Here is a 26,573-nt window from a genome sequence, read left to right as displayed (position 1 = left end):
CTCTCACTAAAATACTCTGAACCTGTTTGTGCAAATAAAACCAACTTATTTCTGGATTCCAAGGTCTGAGTCTCGTAATTTCCTGCAACAACAGAGAATGCGGCACAACGTCTCCCCTGGCAGGGCTGGAGCTCTGGCTACCTTCCTGCGGCCACCTCTGGGCTCTGAGGGGGCGGCGATGTTTCACAGACTGCCCTCCCTGCTGGTCCCCCGAGACAATCCTGACGCTGCTTTTGCCCCTACAACCCTCTCCCCCGGCAAGGGAGGGGCAGAGAAATGGGGGTGAAGGCAGCCCAGCCACGAAGGGGGGGAGTTTGCCCCATGCAGAGGCGGGGGGTGCAGTCCCAGTTTCTCCCTTCCTTGCCCAGAGTAAATTCTCCTCCAGAGGCTCACGAGGAGGAGGAGGAGGAGGGGAAGGAGCCTTCCCAACTGGCCTCCACGCAGCAGCCGGATTAGCCAGGTCAACCTGGCAACCACTTTCATTGCACTTCAGTTTTACCTCTTGGTTACTGGGGCAAATAACTCAGGGTGGCAAACGCAGCCAATGCTCCTCCTCCCTCTTGCGAGGCTCCCCACAACCGCAGCCCTGTGAGGTGGGCTGGGCTGAGGGGGGGGGGAGGGTGGCCCAAGGTCGCCCAGCTGGAAGGAGCCTGGAAATGAGGAATGCCCTCACCCTCCACCCCCCACCCTGACCCTGCCAGGCACAAGTTCCTCCTGCGGGGAGACGGAGGCTCCGAAGCAGCCCTCCCGCGAGGCTACTGGGTGAGGCGGGGGGGAATCTTGGGACTGAGTGGGGGGCTCCTTTTGCTGCCCAGAGGGGAAGGCGGCCCCGGAGAGTGGTCAATGAAGAAACAAGGCATCGTTTAATGACGATGCCAACAGGTGCATCGGAAGGTTACACGTTTTAGGTAGGTGGGTGTGAAGTGGTGGAGGAAAATAGGACACAGCCAGGATCGCACAGTCGCGAGGTGGCTTTTTCCACAGCAGAATGCACTATTTTTTTTGTAAATACAGAATTTCTAAATAATCCCTAGAATTGAAATTGAGGAGAATCTCGTTCCACAAATGTAAACATTTCACACGTTTTAAATAAAGTTCCATCAGCTAAAATGAATTGTACTTTGCCAATCTGGACACGCTTAGGTTACGCTCTAGTTGTAATAAAAAAATTAAAAGGTTTTATAACCATTATTCATCATTCAGGACTTGGTGTCTGAAATGCCAGTTGGCATGTGAGAAAATTAGATCTCCACACGTTACAGGGCAGGTTTGCTCTCATTTTATTTCTAAAAAGGTGCCATACACAACCATTGCCAATGTGAGTTTCTGACATGCTTTTCTTTGACCTTTTTCAAACTGGCTTTCTTTTATTTTGCTCCTGGGGAAGTCCCCCCTCCCCTCTCGTCCACTCTGACTTTGTAGTCAAGGCCCAAAACGCAGAGGCCAAACAGTAGCTGAGCCCTTGGCTTTGGCTGGAAGGGCTGCGGTTCCTTTCCTATCTGAGGGTTCCGGGTCTGGTTCTGCCTTTGCAACAAGCAAGGGGTAAAGCGAGCAGGTGGAAGCGAGACGGGTCACACCCTCTCATGACCTGGCGGGGGTGGGGCGGGGCAAGAGGGGCCCGGACCTCCCGTGGGGTCTATTCTTCTGCCCAAATACAGTGAAGCGACAGGAGGTCAGCGGCAGGTGGACACAGGCGGTAGGAGGAAGGGCGGACGGAGCTGGCCGACTGTCACGCACGTCGCTCTTCGTTTTGGGAAGGCTAGAAAAGGAGAGACTTTTTCTTCAGCTCGTTGCGTTTCCAAAGTGCCAGCCGTTCAAACTGCTCCAGGCTCATTTTGAAGACCTCCTGGAACTCCTCGGGGAGAGGTGGTGCTGGAAGAGAGGGAACAGTGCACAGGGCCAGGGCCTCGGGGGAGGTGGAGCCCCACCCCGAGCAGAACCAGGACCAGGAGGGGCAGAAGTTGTGGGCCAATCCACTTTTCTTTACAGAGCAACCGTGGCACATCCGGTTAAGGAGGCTTTCCTTGGGCCGGGGGCGGGGAAGGGGGGGCGCACTGGGAAGGTTCCCCCCACCCCAAGAGCTCTGGAGGAAACTGTGGAGAGAAGTGGGCCACTCTGGGGTGGGTGGAAGGGAGGGAGGGAGGGAGGGAAACTTCTTGGCTCACAAACAGGAGGACTGATCTGAATCTGCCTCTGGAAGCATCCATTGGAAAGCGTGCACGCACGCACACGCACACACACACACACACACACACACAGCGCCTTACTTTAGCCCACCCCTCACTGGCTGTAGTGCAATCTCTCCCTTTCCCCCCTTTCCTCCCCGCTTCCCGCCCTTCCACTTGATCTGCAGGCGCATCGCACCCTCAAAGGACATTTTTCCAAGTCAAGTGAAGATTCTTCCCTGGGGAGATTGTCATCTAACGCGCAAGGACCCCCTCGCTCTATTGTAACTGGAATTGTAGAATTAAGAGAAAAACACAAGCTGGAGCAACACCCCCCCCCGTGAGAGTTTCCCACCCCACGAGGGCCCTTTAGGTATGTCCGTCAACACAGTGTCACACCGTTCTAGTAACAGCTTCAAGAGGGGGGTGCGGTTTCTTGTATTAGGTGCTGGAATTTTCACTCATAGGTTCCACCAATCCCATCCTCATCCTCTGGAAGGCTCAAGCCAGGAGCTGAACCAATCCAGGCCTTCAGCAACAGGGGAGCTGTAGGAGCTGCCTGGCCCTGCGTGCTGCGAGGGAAGAAACTTCTAGAAACGCTCGGCCATTCACCACCTCCCTCCTCCTCCTCCTCCTCCTCCGCTCTTAGGGCGGAGGAGCAGGAGATGCCCCACCGTGCCCTTCCCCCTGCAGGGAGCGCGCAGGAGTGAGCCCACCATGCGCAGGGTACTAGAAATTGGGACACTACTACAAGCAACGGGTTTGCAGAGGAGCTAAGAAGAACGGCCCGCCTTCTCTTGATGGAGCAGAAAGTCCGATCAGCAATATTTTCTGTGGTCAAAGTTTAGCGCTTTCAAAAGTTATACCGAATGCTTATTAAGTGGACTATGGTTTGTTGCTTTCTTTTTCTATTTCTCTTTTTTCATTTTGCAACAAATAAATTAAAAAATAGGCATGGCTAAGTCCCTTATAGAATTTAATATCGCTACAATCCCTACATCTTTTTTTTGTTAAGCTTGCAGATAAATCTCATTCATCTGTTGCAAGTTGAGCGCTTCATTCTGCTTTCTTAGTCTACGTGTGTGTGTGTGTGTGTGTGAGAGAGAGAGAGAGAGAGAGAGGAGAGAGAAAGAAACGAGGGAGGGAGGGAGGGAGGGAGGGAGACATTTATAAAATATGGAGTTTGAGGTTCATTGGAATTTTAATCATTTAGTCAGTTTTCACAGTTCCTCAAATTAACGAATTGTTGACAGGCAATACTGAACCTCAACAGGTGCAGAGCTCAAGGCTACTAGCATCCGTAACTGCGCAGCATATGAAATTAAACCTCTATTAACATTTACAAGCATAGAGCCTTGAAGTCCTAGTAAAAAAGTTCTCCAGCCGTAATTTCTTTTTTAGCAAGTTTCAAACGACTAAACAGGAGAGGCCATCAAAATGTGTGGTTATCCTTTTTCCAGGATTTTAGATCATATGCAGGCTCTCAAATCACACAAAAGACTCTTTTCTAATCTGGCCCTCCACAGTTGTTCCAGTGTGGGAAAAAACCAAAACGAAACCTATCCATCTAAAACCAATCTTGGAGCTTCTGTGAGTGGGGGTGCTCCTTCATATTTGCAATTATTTGCCAGTGTGCTGTCCCAGCCAGTCTATGGGAATTGGATAGTTAGTTAGGGATTATGAGCTGTCCCCTTAAGGGAATGCATCATGGTAAAGGTAGTCAAAGGTATCCTGGGAAATGTAGTTCATGTCACGTGGCCACATCTCTAATCCCGATTGGTCACTAAATTGACCCTCCAGGGGTTGGGGGAGGTTTCCCTCCATTCTTGCCTGGACTCATGAACTGATAGTAGCTTTTTCTACCGCTAGGAGATGGGTTAGGAGATAACCATCTTTTACCTGCAAGGCTGATATACAAAGGATTGGTCATTATAGAAGAACTTCGTCACAAATGTGAGTTATGAAGATACCTGATGTACCAATAAACGTGCCTTGTTACGGATGTTTTGTGGAATTGACCTATCGGCATCTGCACAGCTACGAATCCACCTCTGTGCATGAGACCGGAAAGGCAGAGTAGCCGCATCATCTTTCCTTACCTCCAGCCTGGTTCTGTCCACATCCTTTGGTAGCTTTACTCGAATTCTGTTGGTGACGATGAGGGCTTCGTACGGATAGACCTGAGAGAAAAGGGGAAAGACCGACTCCTGGGAAAACGGGGCCCCTGCGGCCCTTTTGAGGGAGGGGGCCATACTTGCTCAGTTTTTACACGGGGTAAAGGAGGAAGGCGAGACACTTTTGCACGAGAAGCCTGGATTTCAACATGCCTTGATGCCCTGAAATAGCTTCCCTTACCTTGTATTCTGCAAAAGAGAAAGAAAGAAAACAACTCAGGCAGATTCCATTAGGAGAGGTTTTCCTCGGGGGGGGCGGGGGCAGCACGGACGCCTTGCCAGCTTTACCGCCATTGCACAGAGGGAGCCCACGGGGACATGGCACTTCGGGGGGCATCAACAAGGGGAAAGGGGGCGGTGTGTGTCTCTCTCCTTGTTTGCCTGGGGGCAGGACGGCTGCCGCAGCCCCTGGAGGGACAGAGCAACGGCTGGTCCTGCACTGGGCAGGGAGGCCAAGGACCCACCGCAGCGGGCAGGCTGGGCAGGTGCACAAGGACCTCCGGGGACGGGCCAGATTAGCCAGGCCAAGGGACGCCAGCTGCCTTCTGGTCCCAAGGTGTCCAGGGCTAAGAAACCTTGGTGGGGAAGGCTGGACACTACGAGAGGGCAGGCGGGGCGAGACGGGGAAAGGGGCCCCAGGGTGGCACCGCAGCACAGGCGCCAGGGAAGGGGAGGGGGAAGAGCATTTTTCAGAGCCAGAGGGACGGGGGTGGCTGGGAGCGGGGCAGCCCGTTTGGCCAGAGGGGGCTAATCCGGAGCCAGAGGCCAGCCTGGACCGACCCACAAAGCAGGGCCGTTCGGATCGAGCCATCCAAGCCTGTTCTGAAGGTGGCCGGGGGAGCCTCCTTTGTGGGTTGGGGCAGAGATTTGGTTAGGAGAAGCCCCATTTCCGCTTCCCCAGGGAGGGCTGGGCAGTACCTCTCTTTCCCCAAGCAGCCTCCTGGTCATCCGGGGGCCCTGCAGCCTAGGAGAGGAAGAAAGGCTGGGCGTGAGGGGGGTTGCGCGGGAGTCAATTCCTAGGCAAGTTCACACGCCCAGCGGGCATCCCAGGGCTTATTGGTCAAGCCCCTTTGGAGACGGTTAGGGACCCAGCCCCGAGGGACCGGCATGGGGGCAGGTCCTCGGCTAACTAACGGTAGGATTCGCTTCACGACAGACACAGGGAGCGCTGGGATACGGAACGTCTTCTTTTCCCTCAAAAAAATCAGTCCGGCTGCCTTTTTAAAAATGAGAACCACTTTGGATTCACTCTGGCCCCACATGGGGGCGTAACTCAAGGACTATCCGCAAGTGAAACTCTGCTTAGCTCTTACTTCAAGGGGGGCTCGTAAAATAAAATCCTTTGTGATGGTGAATGAAATCAAGGACAATCCGAACGCTGCCACCTGGGGGAGGGGCCTTCTGGAGGGCAAGCTTCTTCCGGGAGATCCCGCACCCAACTCCCAACTGGGAGATGGGCAGGGGGTGCAAAGCAAAGCGGTGCTTGCAAAACCTCCTCATGCTGCTGAAAACTTTGGGGGGGGGGAAGAGCCAGAGGCCCCCGACGATGGCAGCCAAGGGCCCCGGATGGGCCGTGCGAGAAAAGGGCTGCGGGGACTCGGTCGGTGGTGCATCCCGAAGCGGCCCGGCCTTTCACGTCTACCTACGTGCTGCAACCCTTGCTTTCCGTAGTCGGGGAGAGAGGCCGACTTGGAGTACGGGAATCCTGCAAAGACACGGAAGGGGAGAGAGCGTCTCATGAAGGCAGCTGCTTCCTGCAGCAGAGGAGCTCGCGCTCGGCTAGGGAAGCGGCAGGAAACAAAGAGGCCTTAGAGCAAAGGGCCCCCAGGGAGGCCGACTCTCCCACCTGCACAAGCTACCCGGTTGTTATGCCACAGTTTGGGTTTGGGTCATTGTTGCTTTGTGGCGAAAGTGTCCAGAGCAGAAGCGGCCAATCCAGCAACAAGGAGAGCTGGGAAGAGGGGCGGCCCAGGTGACGGGGGCTGAGCCAGGCAGCTACCTGATGTCCAACTTTCTGGCCGCTCTGCTTAGCAGCGGAAATGCCGACTGCAGTTGTGGCTGTGAGTCCAGGACGACTAAAGGCCAAGGGGGCGGGAAGCCCTTCCCGGCGCGCAAGGGCCGCTCCCTGTAGCCCCACAGGCCGGGCCAGGACCTCCCGGAAGGGCAGGCAGCTTCCAACCCCACGGCAGGCCTGGCAGCAGCAGCTGGGGACTTACGCAGGTAGGCGCAGTTGGTGTTGCCTTGCAGCCGCTGGAGTTGCCGGTCTGTCCCAGGACTCTGAGGCAGCGACTGAGTGTCCAAGTCAGGAGAGTCCGTCCGAAAGTCCCCATCCCCCTTCAGAGTCAGCCAGCTGGACTTTAACTAGGAGAAACAACCGCCAGCACTCAACGCCTTGCGCTTCCTCAGAGGTCCACAGGGATCGGGCGGCTCTTTAGGTGAACCAAGGAAGCTGCGTTTCTCCCCCCCTTTTCCAGCGGTTTCTACCAAGGGGGCCATCAGTTCCCCTTGGATCAGAAGGGAGAGGGGGGGCGGCTGCTCTCAATTTCAGAAGCCCCCCCACCGCTGGCCAGGCTGGCCTCATCCGTTGAGGGAGAGAAAAAAGCGCCCTCCCCCCTTGGGGCTGCTGGGGGGGCAGCGGGGATGGCACCAGGGGGCTAAGCGAAGGGACCCCCCCAGGAACCCACAAGAGGGCGGAGGACACGTTACCCCTTCCTCATCGCCCCCAGGACATTGGGACATGGATTGCATCCTTTGCATGAGGCTACCACGGACAGGTGTGTCCCCACTTGGCCCCGGTTGTGGGTTGCAAAGGAGGCCCGTGGTGGAGCCAAGGGGGGGCAGGGCCCAGCGGGAGAGGGGTGAAGGACTGGGCCGAGCCCTGGAGGAGAAAGATTAAGGGCCCAGCTGAGGCTCCGCGGAGAGAGGCCTCGCCCTTTGGTCGGGCCAAAGGCTCTGCTTTGGCTTCGGCTCGATGATGCCCCTCGGCTGGCTGGCTGGGCTGGATGTCATCGCAGGACTTCCGGGCTGGACTGACCTGTCTGGTGGAGGGAAGCGTCCCCTGGCCGGCTTCCAGCCTCGGGCTCCATAAAGGGGCCTGCAGCCCTCCAGCTGGGAACTGCCCACTGGGCAGCTCAGCCCTCACCTGCCTCAGCTAGGGAGAGCCAGCTTGGTGCGGTGGGTCAAGGCCTGAAGCCTCAGGGGAGCAGAGGGACAGACAGACTCCAAGCCAGCCTCACCCTTGTGGCCCCAAGCAAACCGTGGCTGAAACTTTGGAGGAGAAAATTGCAGGGAAAAGTTGCTAAGAACCGACATTGACTTGAAGGCGTGAAAGGCAACAACCCACCTGCGTCGCGTCTGGGCCTAATTCATGACCAGGCTGATACTCAGGAGGACCAAACTCTAATCGCTTTGGAGACTGAAGAGACGCACCGTCCCGTCAGATTCCAGGCCTCCCCCTCTGCCTCACTCGGCCTGGGGCGCCTTGGCCCAAAGGGACTTTCCCTTTTAGGTGAGCTTTGAACACAGCCGCAGCCAAGCCCAAGCTCCGTGGCTTTCACGCAGCACCAGACTGCAAAACAGGGCGGTCTTTTGCCACCGGGGAGCCTCCCGGGAGGCCACCGGAATTTACCTTCCTGCTGTCTTGGTCAGAACTCCCGTCGTCGCCATCTGGCTTCCTTGAGGCTGGACGATAAAAAAAGGGTCCCAGGTAAAAAACAAAGCTGTGGTTTTAAATCTCTCCCTGCCCCCAAATGCAGAAGGGGGGCAAAGGGATTCAGGAAGGGGTGAGTAGGTGGGGGGGGTCACTGCCGAAACCACCGGTTGGGTCCCCTGCGGGGGGGAGGCAACGGCCTGCGAGTCGAGATGGCCCGAAGGAGCAATGCAGGGAGGGAGGGAGGCGTCTCTACTCTCGGCAGCTCCGGGGCTCCTCGTCCTACTCCCACCCCCACCTCCCTCTCCCCTGCATGGAGCAGGTGGAGGGGAGAGAGAGCCAGGAGGGCCGCCCCCTCGGCCCCCAGCTCTCCAGCCAGAGGAGCCCTGGCACGGGCAGCGGCCGACGCGCTCTCCCTCCGCAGGAGTCAGGCTCGCCTTGGGGCAGCCGTGCTCCCATGGAGGGCCACCCCGGAGCTCAACTCTGCCGCCTGGTTCCATCGCTCAGCCTTCCTCCGCAGCGCCTGCCATGGGGACCCCACCGGCTCTTGCAAAGCAGGGCTGTTTACCCCCCGAAGGGGGTCCCTGGTCACTAGGTGGGATCGTGAGGGTTGGGAGGGCTGGAGCCTTGGGGCATAAAACCTGGACTCCAAGGCTCTGAATGCACGGGGGGGGCGGGGCGGAGCCAAGACAAGGCTGGACCTCCGGCCACGCGATGCTCTGGGGGAGGGAGAGCCCTCCAGGTGCCTGTGGGGAGGGGCGGTATTTGGCCCTGGAGGGAGGGAGGGAGGGAGGTGGAATCCCACGAAGCTGGCAGGGTCACTTTCTAAGCACTACAAAGCAGCCGTGGCTGATTGGCTCTCTAGGCCGAACAGAGGAAAAACCGTAAGTGTCCATCTCTCAAATGAGGAGGCCCGATTCCAGCCTGACAGGCACCGTCTGACCTGGCAGCTCAGAGCTTGTTTGACCCAGAAACTGAAATGGAGGGCGGGGGTGGGGGAGGAGGAGGATCACAAGCCAGCAAGGTCATCCGAGAGCCACCAGGCAGCAGCAGCAGCAGCAGCAGCAGCAGAGCGTTTCGATTCTCGGCAGACAAAACATTCCTGGTGTTGCCCTGTCGAGCCTGCAGTCCAATGGGGCTTCCCCCCTCCCTTTAGAACACTGGAGGGGCCGCCCAGCCAAAGCCAAAGCCAAAGGCCTTTGACGAGACCTTCCCTGGCCTATACAAGCAACCCTCGGCACAAGGACACTCCGGCATTCTCCGAAGGCTGCGGAGCAACTACAAACTCCTTGAAGAAGCCAGCTCTACATGCGTCTTCCGAACACAAACGTTTTCCTGCAGAAGACCTCTTGATGCCCTCCTGGGGTCCCTTGAAAAGAGGAAGCAGCAGCCAGCATGGCAACTGCTTCCCTTGCAAGGGGTCCTGGGTGGGATCCAGGGCGCCTGCGGGGGCTGGTTAAGAACAAGGGGAGCGGCCTCTGCCCCCTTTGGGCCCACTAGGAGGCCCAGCGCCTGGTCCCAGCCGAGGCGCCACTTCCGGCTGCCTCAACGACTCACTAAGCCCCTCCCAGAAGGGAACGGAAGAGAAAACTCATTCCGCACCCAGGACGCTCTCCTTGCCCCCCAAATCTCAGAGCCCTGCAAGAGCCTCTGCCGGTGTCTCCCCCCCCCCTGAAGAGGGAGAAGCCCCCAAGGCCTCCTCCAGGCTGCAGAGGGCAGCTCCCCACGGGCTCCCTGGCCCTCCCTCATCCACGGTGCCAGCCACTGCTGAGAGGCCGCCTCCACAGGGGAGGCCTTCCCTCACGCGGGACAGGAGAACTGGGCTGCAGCTGGGCCTCCAAGCCGCAGCCCTGCCAGGCAGAGGGCTGCGAGAGCGGGAGGCTCCCAGGCGGTCCTAAAGGGCACTTGAGGGCCAGGCCGCCTGGGGAGCCTTCTCGGGGGCGTCCAGGAAGGGAGGCTGCAGAGCCAAGCCCCCATCCCCAGGCAGCTCTCCAGGGTCCCAGATGAGAGGGGGTGCCTGGATCAAGGGGCCCTGTGTAATCTGGAGACCCTTCCTAGGAAGCAGGCCGGAGGGCCACCGTGTGTGTGTGTGTGTGTGTGTGTGTGTGTGTGTGTGTGTGTGTAGACAAAGTGCCCCCATGGCATCCCAGAACTGACCCCAGGAGCAGAAAGCAGCAACCCCCATGCCCGGGGGGGGGGGAGGGTGGGAGGGAAGGGGAGGGGAGCAAAGCAGACTGTACCATGCTGTCGGTAGATGGGGGGTTTCCTATAGATGTTATCTTTTACTCCAGTTTCTGAGGAAAAGAAAAGGAAAAAAGGGGGGAAAAAAGAAAGAAACAAGCAATGGAAACAGGATTTCTCTGTTTTGGAGCCCCCCCGCCCCGTTTCCCAGAAGTCTCAAGCAAGGTCATTAAATTGGACTCCGCATTTTGCTGGGGGACAATGGCGCTTTCCCCGCAAGGGAAGCACCCACTTCCGGGTGAGGCCTTGGCCTTTCATTCAGGGAGCAAAACATCGGGATCCAAGCCAACGTGAAGCTCCCAACTCTTCACACGTCTTCCTATTAAAGCATGGATTTCTCAGATTAATCGTCATGTCTTTTATCATGAAGGACAATTTTTCAAACTAGACTCCAGAAGTTTCCCTCATTCCTAGAAGGATTACATTCAAATTGTCTGAGCTGAAATTGGTGATGTGTACTCAAATTTTGTCTGTTTCTTTCTTCAAAAGTAGTCGGGTTACCAAAATCTCAGTTATGAGTCAAACCAAAACAGACAAGAGGACAAATCTCTTCTTTCCTTCCCTGCAACCCCTAGGCCTACCTTCTTTCCTTTCTTTCCTTCCTTCTCTTCTTCCCTTCTCTTTCTTTCCTTCTATTCTTTCCTTCCTTCCTTCCTTCCCTTCCTTCCTTTCCTTCCTTCCCTTCCTTCCTTCCCTTCCTCCCTCCCTTCCTTCTCTTCTTCCCTTCTTTGCTTCCTTCCCTTCTTCCCTCCCTCCCTTCCTATCTTAGTCCTGCCAATGTCCATCTTTTGTTCATTCTGCCTCACGGGACTGGCGGGCGCCCGATGGCCCCGAGGGGAGGTGGAAGCGGCGCCATGGGTCCTACCTGGAATATGAAAATGTTTGGGTGCCTGCTGATAGAGGGAGGATGCAGACCTGCTGTCTGAGCAGAGAGAGATGCTTGGGGTGCTCCGGCCACTTTCACTGCCTCCAAAGGGGAAGAGCACAAAAATGGAAAAGAACAGAAAAAGCATATAAAGCAAAAAATGGCAAGCAAAATAGGCAAAATTCGATGGAAGAAAAGCTTCTTGGGGATACCGGGCTAATCCACCCCCCCTGCAACAGAGTCTGGGGCCCCCGTCCCAGCCTCGGCTCCCGTCCCGAAGGCATCGCGGCTGGAGGTCTGAGTCAGTCTCAGAATTGTATCTCCAGCTCATGGAGATGCTGGATGATCTAATCATGGACTCAGAGGGCCGCAGCCGAAACGGCTTCTCCAGAAGGGGCGCTTTCTACGGGTTTATCTCGGGCGCCTGAAAGGAGCCCATCGCTCTGGGGCGCGAGGAGGGCCCCATCGTCCGATCGGGATCATCGGTTTTACCAGGAAGAATCTGGAGCTGAAGCCCCCCGTCATTTGCCCACCCTGGAGAAGGGCCAGAGGTCTCCCTCCACCTCTCCCAAGGCCCCTGAGCCCCCCTGGCCCTCCACTCAGTCGCACAACCCAATGCCACCCCTCCAACGGGACAAGCGCCGGCCTGCGCTTCATCCCCTGGCTCTTGCCAGATGTGGGGGGGGGCAAGGGGGCCCCAGGGCCTGCCAAGGCCTCTCCTGCTGGCTGCAGAATACAAACTGGGAGGAGGTTGGGGCAAAAAAAGGCACCCAGTGCAAAGCTAAGTTGCTTTTCTGTGTGCGAAAGAACTTGTGACGCTGGAGAAGAAGGGAGAGACCGGCAGCGGATTCTCCGTCTGTGCTTGCCCTCTGCAATTCCATGGCTGCCAAAGCTTCAGGAATGCCCCCGGGAACCTGCATGGGTGGTGCGCGAGGGAATGTAATGCTTGGAAGGACCTTCAGTAAAGTTTCCACTCTCTGGCCAGTCCCTGTTTCGCTCGCTCCCTTCTGAGGCCTGGGAAACACTTCGGGCCTGGTCCAAAAGGTGCCTGGTTGGGGGGGGGGCACATATCTCTGCCTGTGGGCACCCCCGCCACCCTGTTGCCAGGTCCACGGGCACCCGAGCAGCAAGAAGGAGCCCTGAAGGAGGCACAAACGCGGGTTGCCCGGTGGGAGAAGGGCGCTTGGGTGGGCCTCGGAGAGAACGGGCCGCGGGGCAGCGATCCTCTCGGCAGGAGGAGAAGGTCCCCGGCTGACCCGGTGCAGGGATCACAGGCACAGCCACCCCATGCAGGCACATGCAGGCACACACACAGCAGGAATCGCACACCGGGAGACGTCTCTGCAGGCAGCACATCACGGGGGACGGGGGAGGCATTCGGGAGGCTTCCCTTAGGAGAAAGGGACGCACTGATGCCTGCGTGCAGAGGGAAGACTTGGGCAGCAGCTGGGCAGGGAGAGGCAGCCACTGGTACCAGGAGTCCTGGGACCAGCTGGGGGGGCAACAGAAAGTTCGGTGAAAACAAGCTCGCTCACTCACTTGCTAGAAAGTTCTCACAGCAAGAACATCTTTGAAAGCCCCGTGACAAACGCAAACATGGCTTGCACGGGATCTGAAACTGCCCAGCATCCCAGCCAGATTGTGGCCCCCGCCCTTCTGCTAGCAGGCAGCGCCCCAGAGGGAGCCCCTCTGCTCTAAGCCCCCTTCCTTCCAGGAGGACGCGTGCCCCAGAGACAAGCGGGCGCTCTAGGTCCTGTCCCCTTGGATTTCCTGAGCTGGAACCTCCTCCCGTCCAGGGCAGGACTTCCCATGATCAGTGAGGGGCTCCATAATTTATCTTAAATTATTCAGCGATGCCTTGGTTCAAACCACAGAGAGCGATGCTTACTTGAACAAGCCGCAGGGGCATAGGTAACTGTGAGGGTCTGCACCCCAAAAGGCATTTGGAAATCGGCCTATGGGTCTTATGGGCACACAGCGCCTCTGGGATGACCCAAAGGGGCATGGCATAAAGGCAACACAGTCACATAAGTAAGAAGAGTCCCTTTAATACTCCAACTTGGCCCCCAATGTCCAGTTAGTTACCTTCGGCTGGAGAAAAAAAACTCCCCCAGCAATTAACTGGACAGGGCAGGAGAAGGAATTGCAGACTTGAAAGGCCAACAAAACACACACAGCTGGGAAGACGCCAGGAACCCAGATAAGCCTCGACAAAACAAGATAATACACGATTTGTTTCAAACAAGTTGCTGTGCGCAAACTCCCTTTTTAAACACTGTACTCCCAGCTGCGGCTAATGAAGGGTGTTAGGAATGTAAGTCACCTAACAGCTACTTGGGTTGGAAATATATAAACTAGGATAGATATTTTAATACTTTTAAGGGAATGCTAAAATTGTAATTAGGTGTGGTTTCTCAGAAACCTGGGTTGTTTAGTCTCAGTCTCAGAAGAGAGTGTGAGTCAGTCTCTGTTTCCTTCTGTTGGAGAGTTTTGCCGTTCCTCCTATTTGACTGCTATTCTTGGATTTGATGTAAGTCTGATACTGACCTGTTTTTGATACTGGACTTTGTTATTGGATTATCCCTGGACTGAAAACTGACTGATTTATCTGTGAATGACTTTGGACTGCTTATTTTGAACTTAAACGTTTATTGAAAGTAAAAACCTACATTTACTGTACAGTGTATCTGTGTGCTGTGTGTGTATTATTCAACACTTCTCTCACTACGCCTCCCTGTATGCGCTCATTCTCCTAACGGGGAATTACCTCAACAAAGGGAATCAGGGCCCTTTCCTCCCCCGTAAGACATACAACCCACGGTGCTCCCTTCTCCATTCCTCCCTGCGTGCCCTAGGATGAAGAGGGAGTGGGAGTGGGCCTGGGTCTTCCTCTGAAGGCCCAGCCGGACTCTGCCCTTCCCCAGTTTCTTCCACAGCCAACGGAGCCACACTCCCACTCTCTGTCAACTGCTCCGCCTCCCCTTCGGAATCAGATTCCAACAGAGGCATGACACCTCTTGCCTAATCAATAAAACAGCCATGTTTTTTTCCCTGCGCTTTCATGAGCCTGAAAAAAAGATGTGACTGCTTTAAGGAGGAATCTCCTTAAACTAAAGCAAGTCTTAAAGCACCCAGAAGCCTGAAAAGAGGGCCTGCTTTAACGAGGAGCAGCTGCCGCCCACCCCAGGCAGCCTGCCACAGAAATGCCCCGTTAGCCATAAGCCAAGTCTTCTCATCACAGTCCCTGTGGTGGTACATCACCCTCACCAACAAGCCATGTCAAAGGGAAACAAACATCCAAATGCATGGAAGTCCCACCCCATGGATAAAGTCATACGTTATTCAGCAAACGAAAGGAAAAACCCGGGGGTAAAAGCCTTAGAAGGAGAGGGTCAGGGTGCAACAGGCACAGCGGGGCCTTCTTAATACCTATCGGGCCACTCGGGTTTGAATGTGAAATAATTCGATCAAAGGCTCTTTACTAGCCACAAGGAAGCCGTAACTGGACTGTTTTCTGCCTTTAGGACTCAGAAGGAAGACGGCTTATCCCCAACCGGGGTCTCTCAGCATCCCGGCTACCAAGTCCAAGAACACAGGTAAGTCACGGCTTGTTTTCTGGACACACCAGCTCCTCTGCCCCCAGGAGCAGCGCAGGAGGCACCATAATCCCAGAAAGGCCCACAGACGACGTGCCCACAAAAGCCCAAGCTGAGTGCCGGGAATGGGTCTCCTCTGACCAAGGGGGGGGGGGGAGGAGGTGAGATGCCAAGGAGGCCGTGCAGGTCGTTCGAGGAACAAGCAAGGAGACACAGCGATGGAGGAGGCCGTGGGTGGGAGAGCTACCTGGCTTTTCAGGTCTCCCTGCCTCTCCAGAGGAGAAGCCAGGCCCAACGCGGGGGGGGGGGGAGGGATCACACACACACACACACACAGCATGGCTCTGGGGGCCCCATGCCAGCGCTCCTTCGGGCCGTGTGCTCCCTGAGCCTGCCCACTGCATCCCCATGCCACCACAGGAGAGCGGATGGGACAGGACACTTGCCAATCCCAGCAGGTTAAACACAAAAACATGCAGACATGCAGACAAACCAAAAAAGCATAGCCCAAAGACCGGCTCCTTCCTCTGGCTGCCCCATCAGTGAACTGGATGGGCCACTCTGTGGGTGCTAAACACAGAAATAAAACGGCCCCGGAGGTAGCCGAGAGCGTTACTGTGGCACGTCGCAGAGGGAAGACGTTGGCCTACAAGGACGTTTGTAGTTTGTGTGTTGGTGCGCCCAATCCAGACAGCTGGACCTGAGAGAGACCCAAGTCAGAAAAGACACGTGTTCCTGCAGGGCGGGAAAAAATGAGTGGCAACTCCCTCCCCAGAGGGCTGGCTAAGGGGGCGAGGACCACGCCCCACATCCCTGCCTTGGAGGAACGGTGACTGGCATGGAGGAGCCAACTTGGAGAAGCTGGCTGTGCCAATCGGTGCTCCAGCTCAACAATGGTTGCTGGTGGGATCAGAGCCCCCGAGCACCCCCCCCGCGCAGACAATGAGGGGAGCACCTGGCTGGGAAGCTGACCATGCTCAGGTGCTGCAGGGAGGGTCTGCCCCCAGGACCCTCCCCGTCTCTATGGCTTCTAGTCAACCTTGTGGGCTGGAAAAGGTGCCACCAAACTCCTTTCAGTTTTCTTTCAATTACAGAAAAGAGGCAAACGGTAGGAAAAAGCCCCACTCCAAACGCCCTTCAGGAAGTCTGCTTGCATATAAAAGGATGTGCCCCCCGGGCCTCGAAGACAGATCCTCCTGCGGAAAGGGAGTCGGCTGGCGGGGAGGCTCTTCCTCATTGGCAGGGTGCTCTCTGCCCCCCAAGGCCCTCCACTCTGCTGGGAGAACTGGGAGTCCCCCCCCCAGTGTGTCCCAGGGTCTCCTCCTCCTCCTCCCCCCTGAGAGGCCTGGCCTGCCTCAAAAGATGGCCGCCTTTCCTGCCCTCTGACGGGGCTTCCTGGGCTTTTCCCAGCCCCATCGCAATCGGCCGGCGCTTCCTCAAGGGCTCTGCGCCAGGGAAGGCGGTTCACCGCTCACACCCACCACAAAATAACTTCCACAAAACAACACGAAACAAACAAACAACAAACTTTCAAGGCATGAGGATGCCTCCTGGAACACACTCGTCTTATTGGAAACACCCATCACAATGGTCTCCCATAAAGAAAGGAAATTGGCCTCCTTCCTCCTCATAAAGGCTGGAAAGTGGAGAGAGCGGGTTTCCCTTCGAAGGTTTCTAGGCACACAAACACAGGAACGCGCACACACACACACACACACACCCAGAGCAGGAAAAACACAGTGCTTGGTAAAAATATCGACCCTCTGCCTTTCCCCTGAAAATCACTGTGGGTGGGCAATACGGTCAGTGCCCGGCCTACACAAAGCGGGTCCTGGGCCAGTCAGCCCAGGTGTGCTCCTCCACAGCTGACCCCTGGGAGGGGCCTCACCTGAACCGCCTTGGGGTTGTGGAAGAGAGCACCTGAGGGAACCCCTCGCCCCCCCACCCCTGCCAGCAAAGCCGGGGCCAGGGCAGGAGGGTGGCTCTCTTTCACCAAGGGACTCTCCTCCTTCTGTGGGGGGGGGGGGGATTTGGGCTGCTGGAGGGCTCCCTCTCAGGGCAGTCTATCTGACCCACTTCAACGCTTCCTGGGCCGCCCCCTCGGGAAGAGAGAGGGGTGTGTCTTCTGGAGGAGGAAGGAAGACCAGCGGAGCCTGCCCAGCCCCTTACCTGCGCGGCTGAAATTCGGAGGCGAAGCGCAAAGAGGCGTGGTGCGGCCATAGCCCAGCGAGCTGGTGGAACTGGGGCTGGAAATCCGGCACGGCTTGAGAGGCTGGTCCTCCTGGTCACCCCCCTGTGAAGAGGACAGGGAAGGGGGGCCGTTTTTATGCCACCAGGAGAGAAAAAAGGGACTCTGGCAGCCAGCAGCAGCTGCCGCAGCCGCCCTGCTCTCGTGGGACTATTTCCCCCAGGCGCCTGTTCGGTCTATGTGAGCCAGGGAGCCTCCTCCCCGATGGCCCTGGTGGAATGTCTGCTGACAGGGATGGAGGGCGGGGGGAGATCGACCCCTTGGACCAAGAAGACAAAGTGAGAAGGCCCGGGAGCAGCACCTCAGGCCCGAAAATGTCAGGAGACAGTCAGGCAGAAAACAGAGGAACAAAAGGAAGCAGTCTCTTTGAGTGAACGGTGCCAAATAGGCCTCATCCACCCACGGTCCAAACAACAGAATAACCGAGTTGGAAGGGACCCTGAAGGTCTTCTAGCCAACCCCCTGCAGGAGGCCCGGCCAAGATCATTCCAGACAAATGGCCGTCCAATCTCCTCTTCAAAACTTCCAGGGTGGGAGCTCCCACAACTGTCAGGAAATTCCTCCTCCTTCCTGTTCCGTTGCTTCTCTGCTCGGCCGGTTTTATCTCAGCCCTCTCGGCTCAGCCTGGGGACGGACAGCCGTGGCAGGTTTTACCCCCAGCCTCAGGGGTGTCGAAGGCGACACCGTGAAGGACTCAGAAATGCAACTATCGTCAGAATGAAAGAGTCCAATAAACTGAATTGGACAGAAGAGACCGAGAGACAATTCGCAAACCCTGGATGTAGAACCTCCTCTTCTCCGAGCCTTAAAAATAAGCTGAAGACGGAACCGTCTCCAAATGTGCAGAAGCAACTGTGCCGCCTCGACCAGCGCTTTTCCCTGCTGCCAAAATGCCAAACTCGGAATACTAGCTGACTTTCCTTCGAGCTGAACGCAGGATCCGGGTTAAGAGCACTCTTTTGGTGTAAAGGCCCCAAGGACAAAGCGCCCGACCTCGGAGAGTGAAACGCCATCCACACCAGGACAGCAGCCTCTGGATTTCAGTGCCCCAGGCGTCCTGGGGTGGCAGTGAGAGGGAGGAGAAATGAAACGAAGGGAATGCTAGTCTGGGCAGGTTTTTGGATCACCAGATGATCATTTCTTCCCTGCAACGGATTTGGGAGGTTCTTTGATCACTTAAATATGAGCCAGCAGTGTGAGACAGTCACCCAAAAAGCCAGTACAATCCTGGGTTCATTAACAGAGTGATAGGATCCAGATCACGTGACGTTCTAGTACCGCTCCATAAAGCCACACTTGGAATCCTGCACCCAGTTTTGGTCCCCATATTATAAACAGAGGTTGAGACCCTAGAAAGAGCGCAGAGAAGAGCAACGAAGGTCATCAGGAGGCTGGGGGTTGAACCCTACGAAGAATGGTCAGAGGAGTCGGGTATAGTGTCTAGTCTAGTGAAAAGGGGGACCTGGGTGATAGGATAGCAGTCTTCCAATACGTGAGGGGCTGCCCCAGAGAGGAGGAGGGGGTCCACCTCTTCTCCAAAGCCCCCGAAAGCAGGACCAGAAGCAACAGATGGAAACTCTTCAAGCAACCTGGAATTAAGGAGGAATTTCCTAACAGGGAGGACAATCAATCCCAGTGGAAGCGAAGTTGTCTCCAGAAGTTGTGGTTTCTCCATCACTGGAGTTTTTCAAGAAGAGACTGGACAGGGGGGGTGTCTAGGGTCTCCTACTTGAGCAGGGGGTTGGACTAGAAGACCTCCAAGGTCCCTTCCCACTCTGCTATTCAGATCCACACTGGCTTCTTAGACGAAGCCAGTCTTCCTCATACGTTCAGGCAGAAGCTGGACAATGGAGCCCCGAGGATGTCTTCCTAGGGATGACTGTAGCACTGAGCAGGAGGCTGGATTCCACGGCCATGGATGGCTGTCCAACCTCAACATTTTGTGAGTTTACATAGGAAAGGAAGGTGGCAGGTAGGCCTGACTGTGGCGTGACGGACAGGGCTTTGCCCAGAACCTGAGTGTTCACCTGACCCAGGGAAGAGCGTGAACACCTGAGCAGGAGAGGACACCGAAGCTGGAGCCCCAGGGCAACGGTGACTTCTCCGGCTCCACAGAGACCGGCAGTACCTCGGCGTAGCTGGGCCGGTCGCTGACCGAGTGGCTGATGTAGGGGGAGTAGGAGATCATGTCTGGCCGGTCGATGTTGTAGATGGCCTTGTTCTTGGGGAGGGCAGCCAAGTCTCGGTAGTCAAGGATCTCCTCCCCGAGTTTCGCCTGCAGTGAGAAGAAGGAGAAGCGGAAGGGAAACAGCTTCCTTGAAGAAGTGCTCATCACCATCACCAACATCATCATATCCTCCTGACTCCACACAACGGATGGTCCCCCAGAGATTTTAGAGAACTTACAAAGTGAAATTGTTGAATTAACAAGAGAAAAGAAAATGCAACTTCTCCCTAAAATAGCATCTATTCCTAAGAAGAGGGAAATAGCTAATTGTAGCTTCCGTTTTAAAAAGGAATCGCAGGGCCTTACTGGAAATTATCACCAGCTTGCTTGCTTGAGATCCTTTCCAGCCCAAATGGTGGGAAATGCGATGAAAGAAGCCAAATGCGGAGGGGCGGCCCTTAGGGTGGTGGTATCAGCCACGCACCAGGCCGGAAACCGAAGGCCAGGGAAGGCCAGCAGGATGGGCTTCGTTGCGACGGGCTCTAAGGAGAGAGTCTCGCAAGCGGTATGACGCGTTGTGCCCTTCCTCCTCCTCCTCCTCCTCCTCCTGGCCCAGTGAACGAGGGAGGCCGTTGCCTGAGCTGCTTCCTGGCTCTTGAAGGATGGAGGAAGGTTGCCAAGGATGCTCCCCTGACAGTCCTACCTTCCTCCAAGGGGTCCCTCACCCACCCACAGGCTCCCCCGTTTGCAGCCCTTCTCCGGCCTCCAATGCACAGCGGACTCAGAGACTGTCGGCCGCCAGGAGGACAATGAGCCCCGGGCAGGGCAGGGGAGGGTGGCGGCGGAGTCCTTGCCAGGGTAGGCGTGAGGCCTGTTTGCATCCCCCGCTGCTTCTTGTTGCTCTGGTTTTAACTATCGTTGTTCCTCCTGCTCTTTGCATTTTCTTGTTCCTGCCAGAACCGCAACTATCCTGAGTTCTCAGCCACACAAGTCTCCTAATAAATACAAATCCTCCAGCCCACAAAACCCAGGCGCTCCTTCCCAAGAACTGCACCAGGTAACGACAATCTCTTACAAATAAGCGGCCATCAGAACCACATTCCGAACAATTCTACTTTCCCATTCATTTTAGCATTTCACCATGGATACATACATAGATTATTCGACTTGGGGAGCATGATGTACTCGAAGGGGGCACCGAAATTATGCTTTCAGACGATGTTCGGGTTTCCTGCAACTGAAAACAAATACAGATATGAATTTCCTTACACATTTATTCTTGGAAAATATTTTAAAAGCCTCCTGCTTACAGATACAATTTCCCCTAAAATTAGCAGGCAAAAGCTCAATTACTTCAAAACTGGGATTTTTGTAAGCGACTGGTTTTATAATCCACTATTTCTCGTTAAGAGCAACACGAGGAAAATAAGAGTTTCACCCCTTCCCTGCCCGACTCCACTTCCGTTTTTATTTCTCAAGTCCAGGATCGCCCAGGGAGCAAAGGAGGAGAGCGGCATCGCCGGATCTACGAAGCCCAAAATCCAAAAAGAAACGTGAACCAGTTCTCCATCCTGAGGGAAAAGGCTTCCGGGCCCAATGCCGACAGGCCACAGTCCGTTGGCTGATTCTGGGCTCCAGGAGTCCCAGGGAGACGCCCAAAGCGGCTTTTCCAAAAGGCAACTGGACTTTTTCTTTTTCTTTGACAACGTTTCCCTTCTAATCCACAAAGCTTCTTCACTTCAGAACTAAAGAAGCTCCTTGGATGAGAAGCGAAACGCTTTCGAAGGGGAAAAAAAAACCCAAGAAAGCCCAGGTGCCTTTGGGGGAAACCAGGGCCTGGAGGAGGGAGAACCTCCGCAGACACGGTCCCCGGGGCCCTTCATCTCCCGGAGCCTGGCCTTCTCGCCTCTTTCCCAGCTCCTGCCTTTGATCCAAAGGGAGACTTATCTTAGGCCTACAGACAAGCAGCCCTTCGTCAGAGAAGGCGCTGCTGGCGGGCGACTCCGAGCTCCCCACTAGCGCGAGAGCCACTCTGCCCCCCATTTCCCCCTCTCATCCTTATCTCATCTGCAGAGTTGCACAACTTCCTCTGACTAGTTGGATGTGGTCTTAGAAACGAGACTGCCGCCCTGGGAGACCAGACAGGAAGCCATGAGACGAGCTGATTCGACTCCACCGTAAGGCCGGAGGGACAGGATCTGGCACGTCAAGCGTCCGGTCACCATTTTTAACCTCCCGACGCACGAAGGCAGGTCCTTCCCAAGTTTCTTCCTCTGACCTTTGTTTTGACTGTTTCCTAGGCAGCAAATCTTTCCCTCGTCCCCCGAGGTCATCGGCCTCACGTCCCCTTAACAAAACGCCCCCACCCTCCATTTCCTTCTCTAAATCCGCAATTGCCTTTCTCTCCTTTGACCAGCTCTCTGCCCATCGGTTCCTGTCTGGAAAAAAGAAAGCAACCCCCTTTGCCCCCTTCCCTCCCCCATTCACTCCTGTGTCCGAGTCTGGGCGCAGACGCTGCCCCGCCAGCCACGTATGTAGCTCCCACCCCCTGGGATGCCCAGTAGGCCCACAGTCGCAGAACACACCCGCTTGTAGCATCTCTGCAGAAAGGGCCGCGGAGCGGGACTCAGAGACGCCAGGGCTCTCCAGGTGCGGGAGGCCCCCCCCCTCTGCACTCTCCTCCCGGGGCCGCAAGGGGCAAAGGGTCCCAGAGAGGGTCCAACCGCTTCCCCACACGGGAGCAGAGCGGCCTGGAAAGGGGCCCCTGAGCAGGGAGGCCGAGGCCACGGGCTGCTCTACGCCCTCCAGGGAAGGCCTCGCTCGGGGCTGCCTGGCTCTGGGGTGGCCTCCCAAGAGCTCCACAAGCTCCCCCAGAGGGAGGGAGTCCCTGCCCCATCACTGCCCTCCGGGTGGGCTGCAGGGACTGGCGGACACAGGGGGCCTCCGCCAGTCCCACCGGATGAAGCGTTTTGGGGCCCAGCCGGAGGAAGGCCTGGCTCCCCATGGCCTTCGCAGAGCAGCTGCGTTTGGGGCGATGGGAAGGGGCCCGAATGGCACGTCTATGGGGGGCAGTGCAGACCACGGTTGGGCCTCCAAAGAGGCCCAGTTGCAGAGCCACCCCGTTTGGCCTCCGTGCAGCAGTTGGGGAAACACCTTGAACGGCTCCGGAAAGGGGGGAAAAATCACCCCGGCTTGAGAGGGGTGAGTTCTGGGGACGGCAGTCCCGGAAGTGGAGCCTGGAGATCCCCGGGAGGCTTCTCGGGGGCTTCCTTGGAAGGAAACGGAACGATTGGCCCCAGGGAGGGTGTCCTTTTAAGCTCCCAGCCAACGGCTGTGGGATTCCCAGGTCGCCTGGAAGAAGCGCCCGGATGCTGTGGAAGTGCTCTGACAAGGACACCTGGCAGGACACGGAAGGGAAGGGAAGCATTTCACAGGCCTGTCTCACCTTGGCCTTTTCTTCCACTTTGGCTGCCTGTCTACAAGCTGGGTGCCAAATAGAAGACCCTGAAAACAGAGAGAGTCCCGGTCAGTCCTTGGTCCAAGTTTTTTCTGCAGTTTTTTCCGGCATGCAGATGACAAACTAACCTCCTTACTGGAAGGTTGTGCCCGGCCGTTGATGGAAGGAGGGCCGCCCCCTTTGGGGCGCCACCTCTGCCAGGACCCCCACAGCCTTCCCTCCTCCAACTCCTGGCTGGGCCTGACCGTCCAGCACTCGCACAGATGCTGCCATCTAGCTGGGCAGCCAGGAATAACACGGGGACTGTTTCATTTATTTGGAGCGAGGTTGAACAGGCTACACACACAAGCTGCTAAGTCAAGTCCAGGGTGATGTGTCTCCAGGTGTGACTGAAGAATTATCTGCGCGGTTTGGACCCTTTTCATATTACTGTAGCTGAGAACACAAAGGCTCCTGGGGGGTGAGGAAGCCAGCAGCAGCAGCCGCCACCGTATAGAAATGGGGGGTGGGGCAGGTCAACAGGTGGCGGGGGTGGGGGGCAGTCACGGTCTGTGTATCCAATATTTTTTTGCTTTTCCCTCTGTCCTCCAGGGGAATTATCCAAGCGAGGAAGTTCTGCCTGGCGGGTTGCCTCCCGAATGGAAACCTTGCCGCCCGGCTCTCCTTCCCGCTGAAGAGGCCCTTCGGGCTCAGGGCCGGCTGTCGCAGCTGTTCTGGCCGCCCCAGAAACGGACGCCTCTTTTTTGCTGCTGGGACTGTCGAAACAGCCTCCCTTTTCTCAAGGGGGCTTTTTGCAAAGGGCAGCTGGGCTAAGTTTTTTGCCTTGAGGAAGAAGACATTTTGCTTCTTACTCCAGAAGCTTCCTCAGTCCTGAAGCTTCATCAGTCAGAACTGGTGAAGCTTCGTGGATAAAAAGCAAAATGTCTTCTTCCTCAAGGCAAAAAACTTAGTCCAGCTGCCCTTTGAGACGACCGTGGCCGGGCTGACTGAGAACCACCACCGACATTTAGCCTCAAACACGAACCAGCTCCGCTCTCGAGGCTGGGGTATTTGGACCGGAAGCACCTGCCCACCCCAAGCGCTGGCAAGTCACAGGCCCGTCGGCCTGGCCGGCTGTTTACCTTGAAGATACATCTCTTCTCCTTCGGCGAACATCTGGTGGCACTTATCACAGCAGGCACACGTGGGGTGGTAGTGCTTTTCTCCAGCCTGGGGGGAGAGGGGGGCGGGGGAAGGACCTTATCAGAGAGGAGGGCCCGATCCCCTCCTGCCCCTGAGAGGCCAGGCCAGTTGCATCGGAAGGGCCGACTCAAAAGGAAGACGTAAAACTGCTCCCACGGGGCTGCGGGGAAGAGGCAGCTTAAAAGTACGTTAAAAGGTTGAAAAGGATCCCCGTTCACCTCACAGCCTGGCTTCACGAAAGAGAATCAAGAGGCTGTAACATGTAAACAACACCCCCCTGCTTTCCTGCCATTTGAAACTTTTCTTTCTTCTCCTCCCCTCCGCCCCCCCGCTTGTCTTCCCCTGCCTCTTCTGGAAGGACTTCCTAAGACCCCCGAGGGCCTCCTGGGGCAGGCGTGCCTGGCCGGGGCCCTTCCGCTGCGGGCCCAGTTGCTTCCACCGCCTGCAATAACTCTCCTGCCCGAGGTTCACCACCCCCCTGGGGCTTTAAATAGCGGGCTGAATTTAGCCTGAGCCTTAGAGAGGCCCCCTCGCCTCGCCCGGGTTTGCTGGGGCTGACACAGCCTCCCTCCCTCCCTCCCTCCCTCCCTCCCGGGGCCAAAAGCCGCAGGGGGATACATGAAATCAGCCAACCCGGGTTGGGGGCCCTTCCTTTCCAGGGTGGGGAGCCTGCTGCTGCCGTGACCGGGTGCCACTTTTCAAGGTCTGTCTCGCCTCCAATTCTCTGCTCCCAAGTTTTTTAAAAATGGCTTTTTCAAGTTCTATCCCGGATTTAAAAAGTGAGAAAAATGAGTGTGTGTGTGTGTGTGTGGGGGGGGAGTCCCGGGCGAGGGAAGCCCCGTCCCTGGGCCCTCCTCGTCCATTGCTCGCCTCCCCTGAAGCCCCGCAGGGTCCGAGGAGGAGGCCTGGCCGGAGGAGGAAGAGCAAGAGGACCACCGGAATCAAGGCGCCCTGGATTCCCTTGAGAAGCAGAGGGTCCCTCTTCCCACCTCTAGCCGGTGCTGGACAGAACTCCTGGTGCTGTGATGGAGTGTGGACTGGATTCCCAGGAGGGAGGGGCTGCCTCCCGGACACTTTGGAGGGCAGGGAGAGCAGGAAAAAGGCTCCTTCCCTCTAGCAAGACTCTCTCTGCAGGCCGAGAGCCAGAAGGGGAGCGACGCCGAAGGACCTTCCTGGGCCGCTCCTGCCGCCTGCCGGGCACCTCCCGAGTCACGGCCTGCCCCGAGGGGCCTCCCTCCTTCCAGCCTCGCCTTACCTCCAAAACTCTCCCCGTGATAAACTTCCCACAACGGTCGCACTGGATCCCGAACGTCGCATGATAGTCTCTTTCGCAATAGGGAACGCCATCCCTGCAGGCAAGGAAGGACAACCTGCCTCAAGGCCGGCTCTCCGGACAGGCAGACCCCCGCCGGGGGCAGAGTCAGAAGAAGACCCCCCCCCCCGCATCCTTCCAGCGCAAACGGGTCCAAGGGCGACGGAAGACGATGCCTCACCTAACGGATACCTGGTAAACCCAAAACTTTCTGGGCTTCCAGGCCCCCACTGTCTTCCTCTCACCCCACTACTCCCCTGGGTCTTTGAAGCGCCGTCCCTGTGGAGGCAGCGCAGTTCCCAAGGAGGCTGGACTTTCCCTTCCGGAAGGCTGCAGCTCCGTTTTCCAAAGGAGTCCTAGACTCTCTGGGTTCTGGTTCCCCCCCACAGGACCAACCGATTGCCCCGTCCCGCCCTCCCCCTACTCCAGCTCCCATGCTCCAGCCCCCTCCCTGCTGTGGGGTTCAGAGGAACGGCCTCTGCCCTCCCCCCACGACCTAGGACCATGTGGTGAAGCACCGGGCAAGGTGTGGTGTCCGTAGCCTTGCGGCCCTTTAGAGGACCGGCCAGCCCCCACAATCCCGCACCTTCCCCCCCAGGTGACCTACTTGCTGATGTATTCCCCCGTGAGCAGCTTGCCACAAATCTTGCACTTAAAGCAGGTCAGGTGCCAATGCTTGTCCAACGCCACCAGAGACTGGCCGTTCTTGATGTCGGAGCCGCAGTTCCCGCAACCTGCAAAGACAAGGACAAACCCCCGGAAGCTGCACCTGCGCCTCCCCTCTGGCCGGGCAGCCCCATTAAGAGCCCCTTGGCAAAATCTGTAGGTTGCCTGCGAGCAGAACCGGAACTGCAATTTCAGGCTCACTGGGAGGCTTCAGGGTTGCCCTCATTGCAGCCCATAAGCTAATCATATTGGTCATTAAGCACATGGTCATTAACTCAATCCAGCTTTCCTAATTGGCACTGCCTGTTGGATAACCGGCTGGGAAGGTTGCTCATCTCAATCACGTGACTGCATGGAAGGTGCAACCCGCCGCAGCCTTGGAGACAGGCCATAAACCAGCCCCTCTGGCCATTGGGACTGCGAACCACCATTAAACCAAAGGTCCTAAGCTGACCACCCACCGCTCTGCTCAGCCAGGGATCTGCCCGGGGTTTAGCCAGGCCACTTCGTAGCCCCAAGGGAATGCACGCATTGTGTGTCTGAAACTGCCCTCGCGGCCCAACAGGAGCCACACCCAATGGGGCAGGGGCCAACTGAGCCACAAGGGGAGGAGGGGGAGGGCTGCCCCATGTCCTGTGGGCCTCTCTGGAGGGGGGGGTCTTCAGCTCAAAGAGGCAGGCTGGGTGGGGGTCCCGGGCAGGCGCCAGCAGGCACCACTTCCTGCCCATCCCCAGGCTGAAAAGTTGCTCCGCGCATCGTTTGCTCAACCTCCACCAGGGGGCTGCGGATGAGGCAAACGCCCAGAGAAGGTATTTCCCTTCGGCCGCTAAAAATAGCCGCTTCTCAGTGGA

At 56.8% G+C, this 26,573-nt stretch overlaps 1 protein-coding gene across 1 annotated transcript in view; it reads right to left on the bottom strand.

Annotated features, from left to right (window-relative positions):
- Positions 1-1,270: 1,270 nt before the first annotated feature.
- Positions 1,271-26,573, bottom strand: part of ABLIM2 (actin binding LIM protein family member 2) — a 35,528-nt gene continuing 10,225 nt past the window's right edge. The window contains exons 5-16 of the mRNA XM_087936842.1: positions 25,664-25,790; positions 25,000-25,093; positions 23,684-23,771; positions 22,551-22,609; positions 20,259-20,342; positions 19,067-19,213; positions 16,860-16,983; positions 7,968-8,020; positions 6,556-6,700; positions 4,521-4,528; positions 4,165-4,345; positions 1,271-1,872 (exon numbers count right to left, since the gene is read on the bottom strand). Of these exons, the coding sequence (XP_087792968.1) occupies positions 1,760-1,872; positions 4,165-4,345; positions 4,521-4,528; positions 6,556-6,700; positions 7,968-8,020; positions 16,860-16,983; positions 19,067-19,213; positions 20,259-20,342; positions 22,551-22,609; positions 23,684-23,771; positions 25,000-25,093; positions 25,664-25,790 (1,223 nt within the window). The 3' untranslated portion in view covers positions 1,271-1,759. The remainder of the gene's footprint in view (positions 1,873-4,164; positions 4,346-4,520; positions 4,529-6,555; positions 6,701-7,967; positions 8,021-16,859; positions 16,984-19,066; positions 19,214-20,258; positions 20,343-22,550; positions 22,610-23,683; positions 23,772-24,999; positions 25,094-25,663; positions 25,791-26,573) is intronic.

The sequence above is a fragment of the Pseudonaja textilis genome, chromosome 6 (genome assembly GCF_049901715.1).
Source record: "Pseudonaja textilis isolate UNSWEBS1 chromosome 6, rPseTex1.2, whole genome shotgun sequence".
Taxonomy (NCBI): domain Eukaryota; kingdom Metazoa; phylum Chordata; class Lepidosauria; order Squamata; family Elapidae; genus Pseudonaja; species Pseudonaja textilis.
This window is presented reverse-complemented; position numbering and strand designations above follow the sequence as displayed.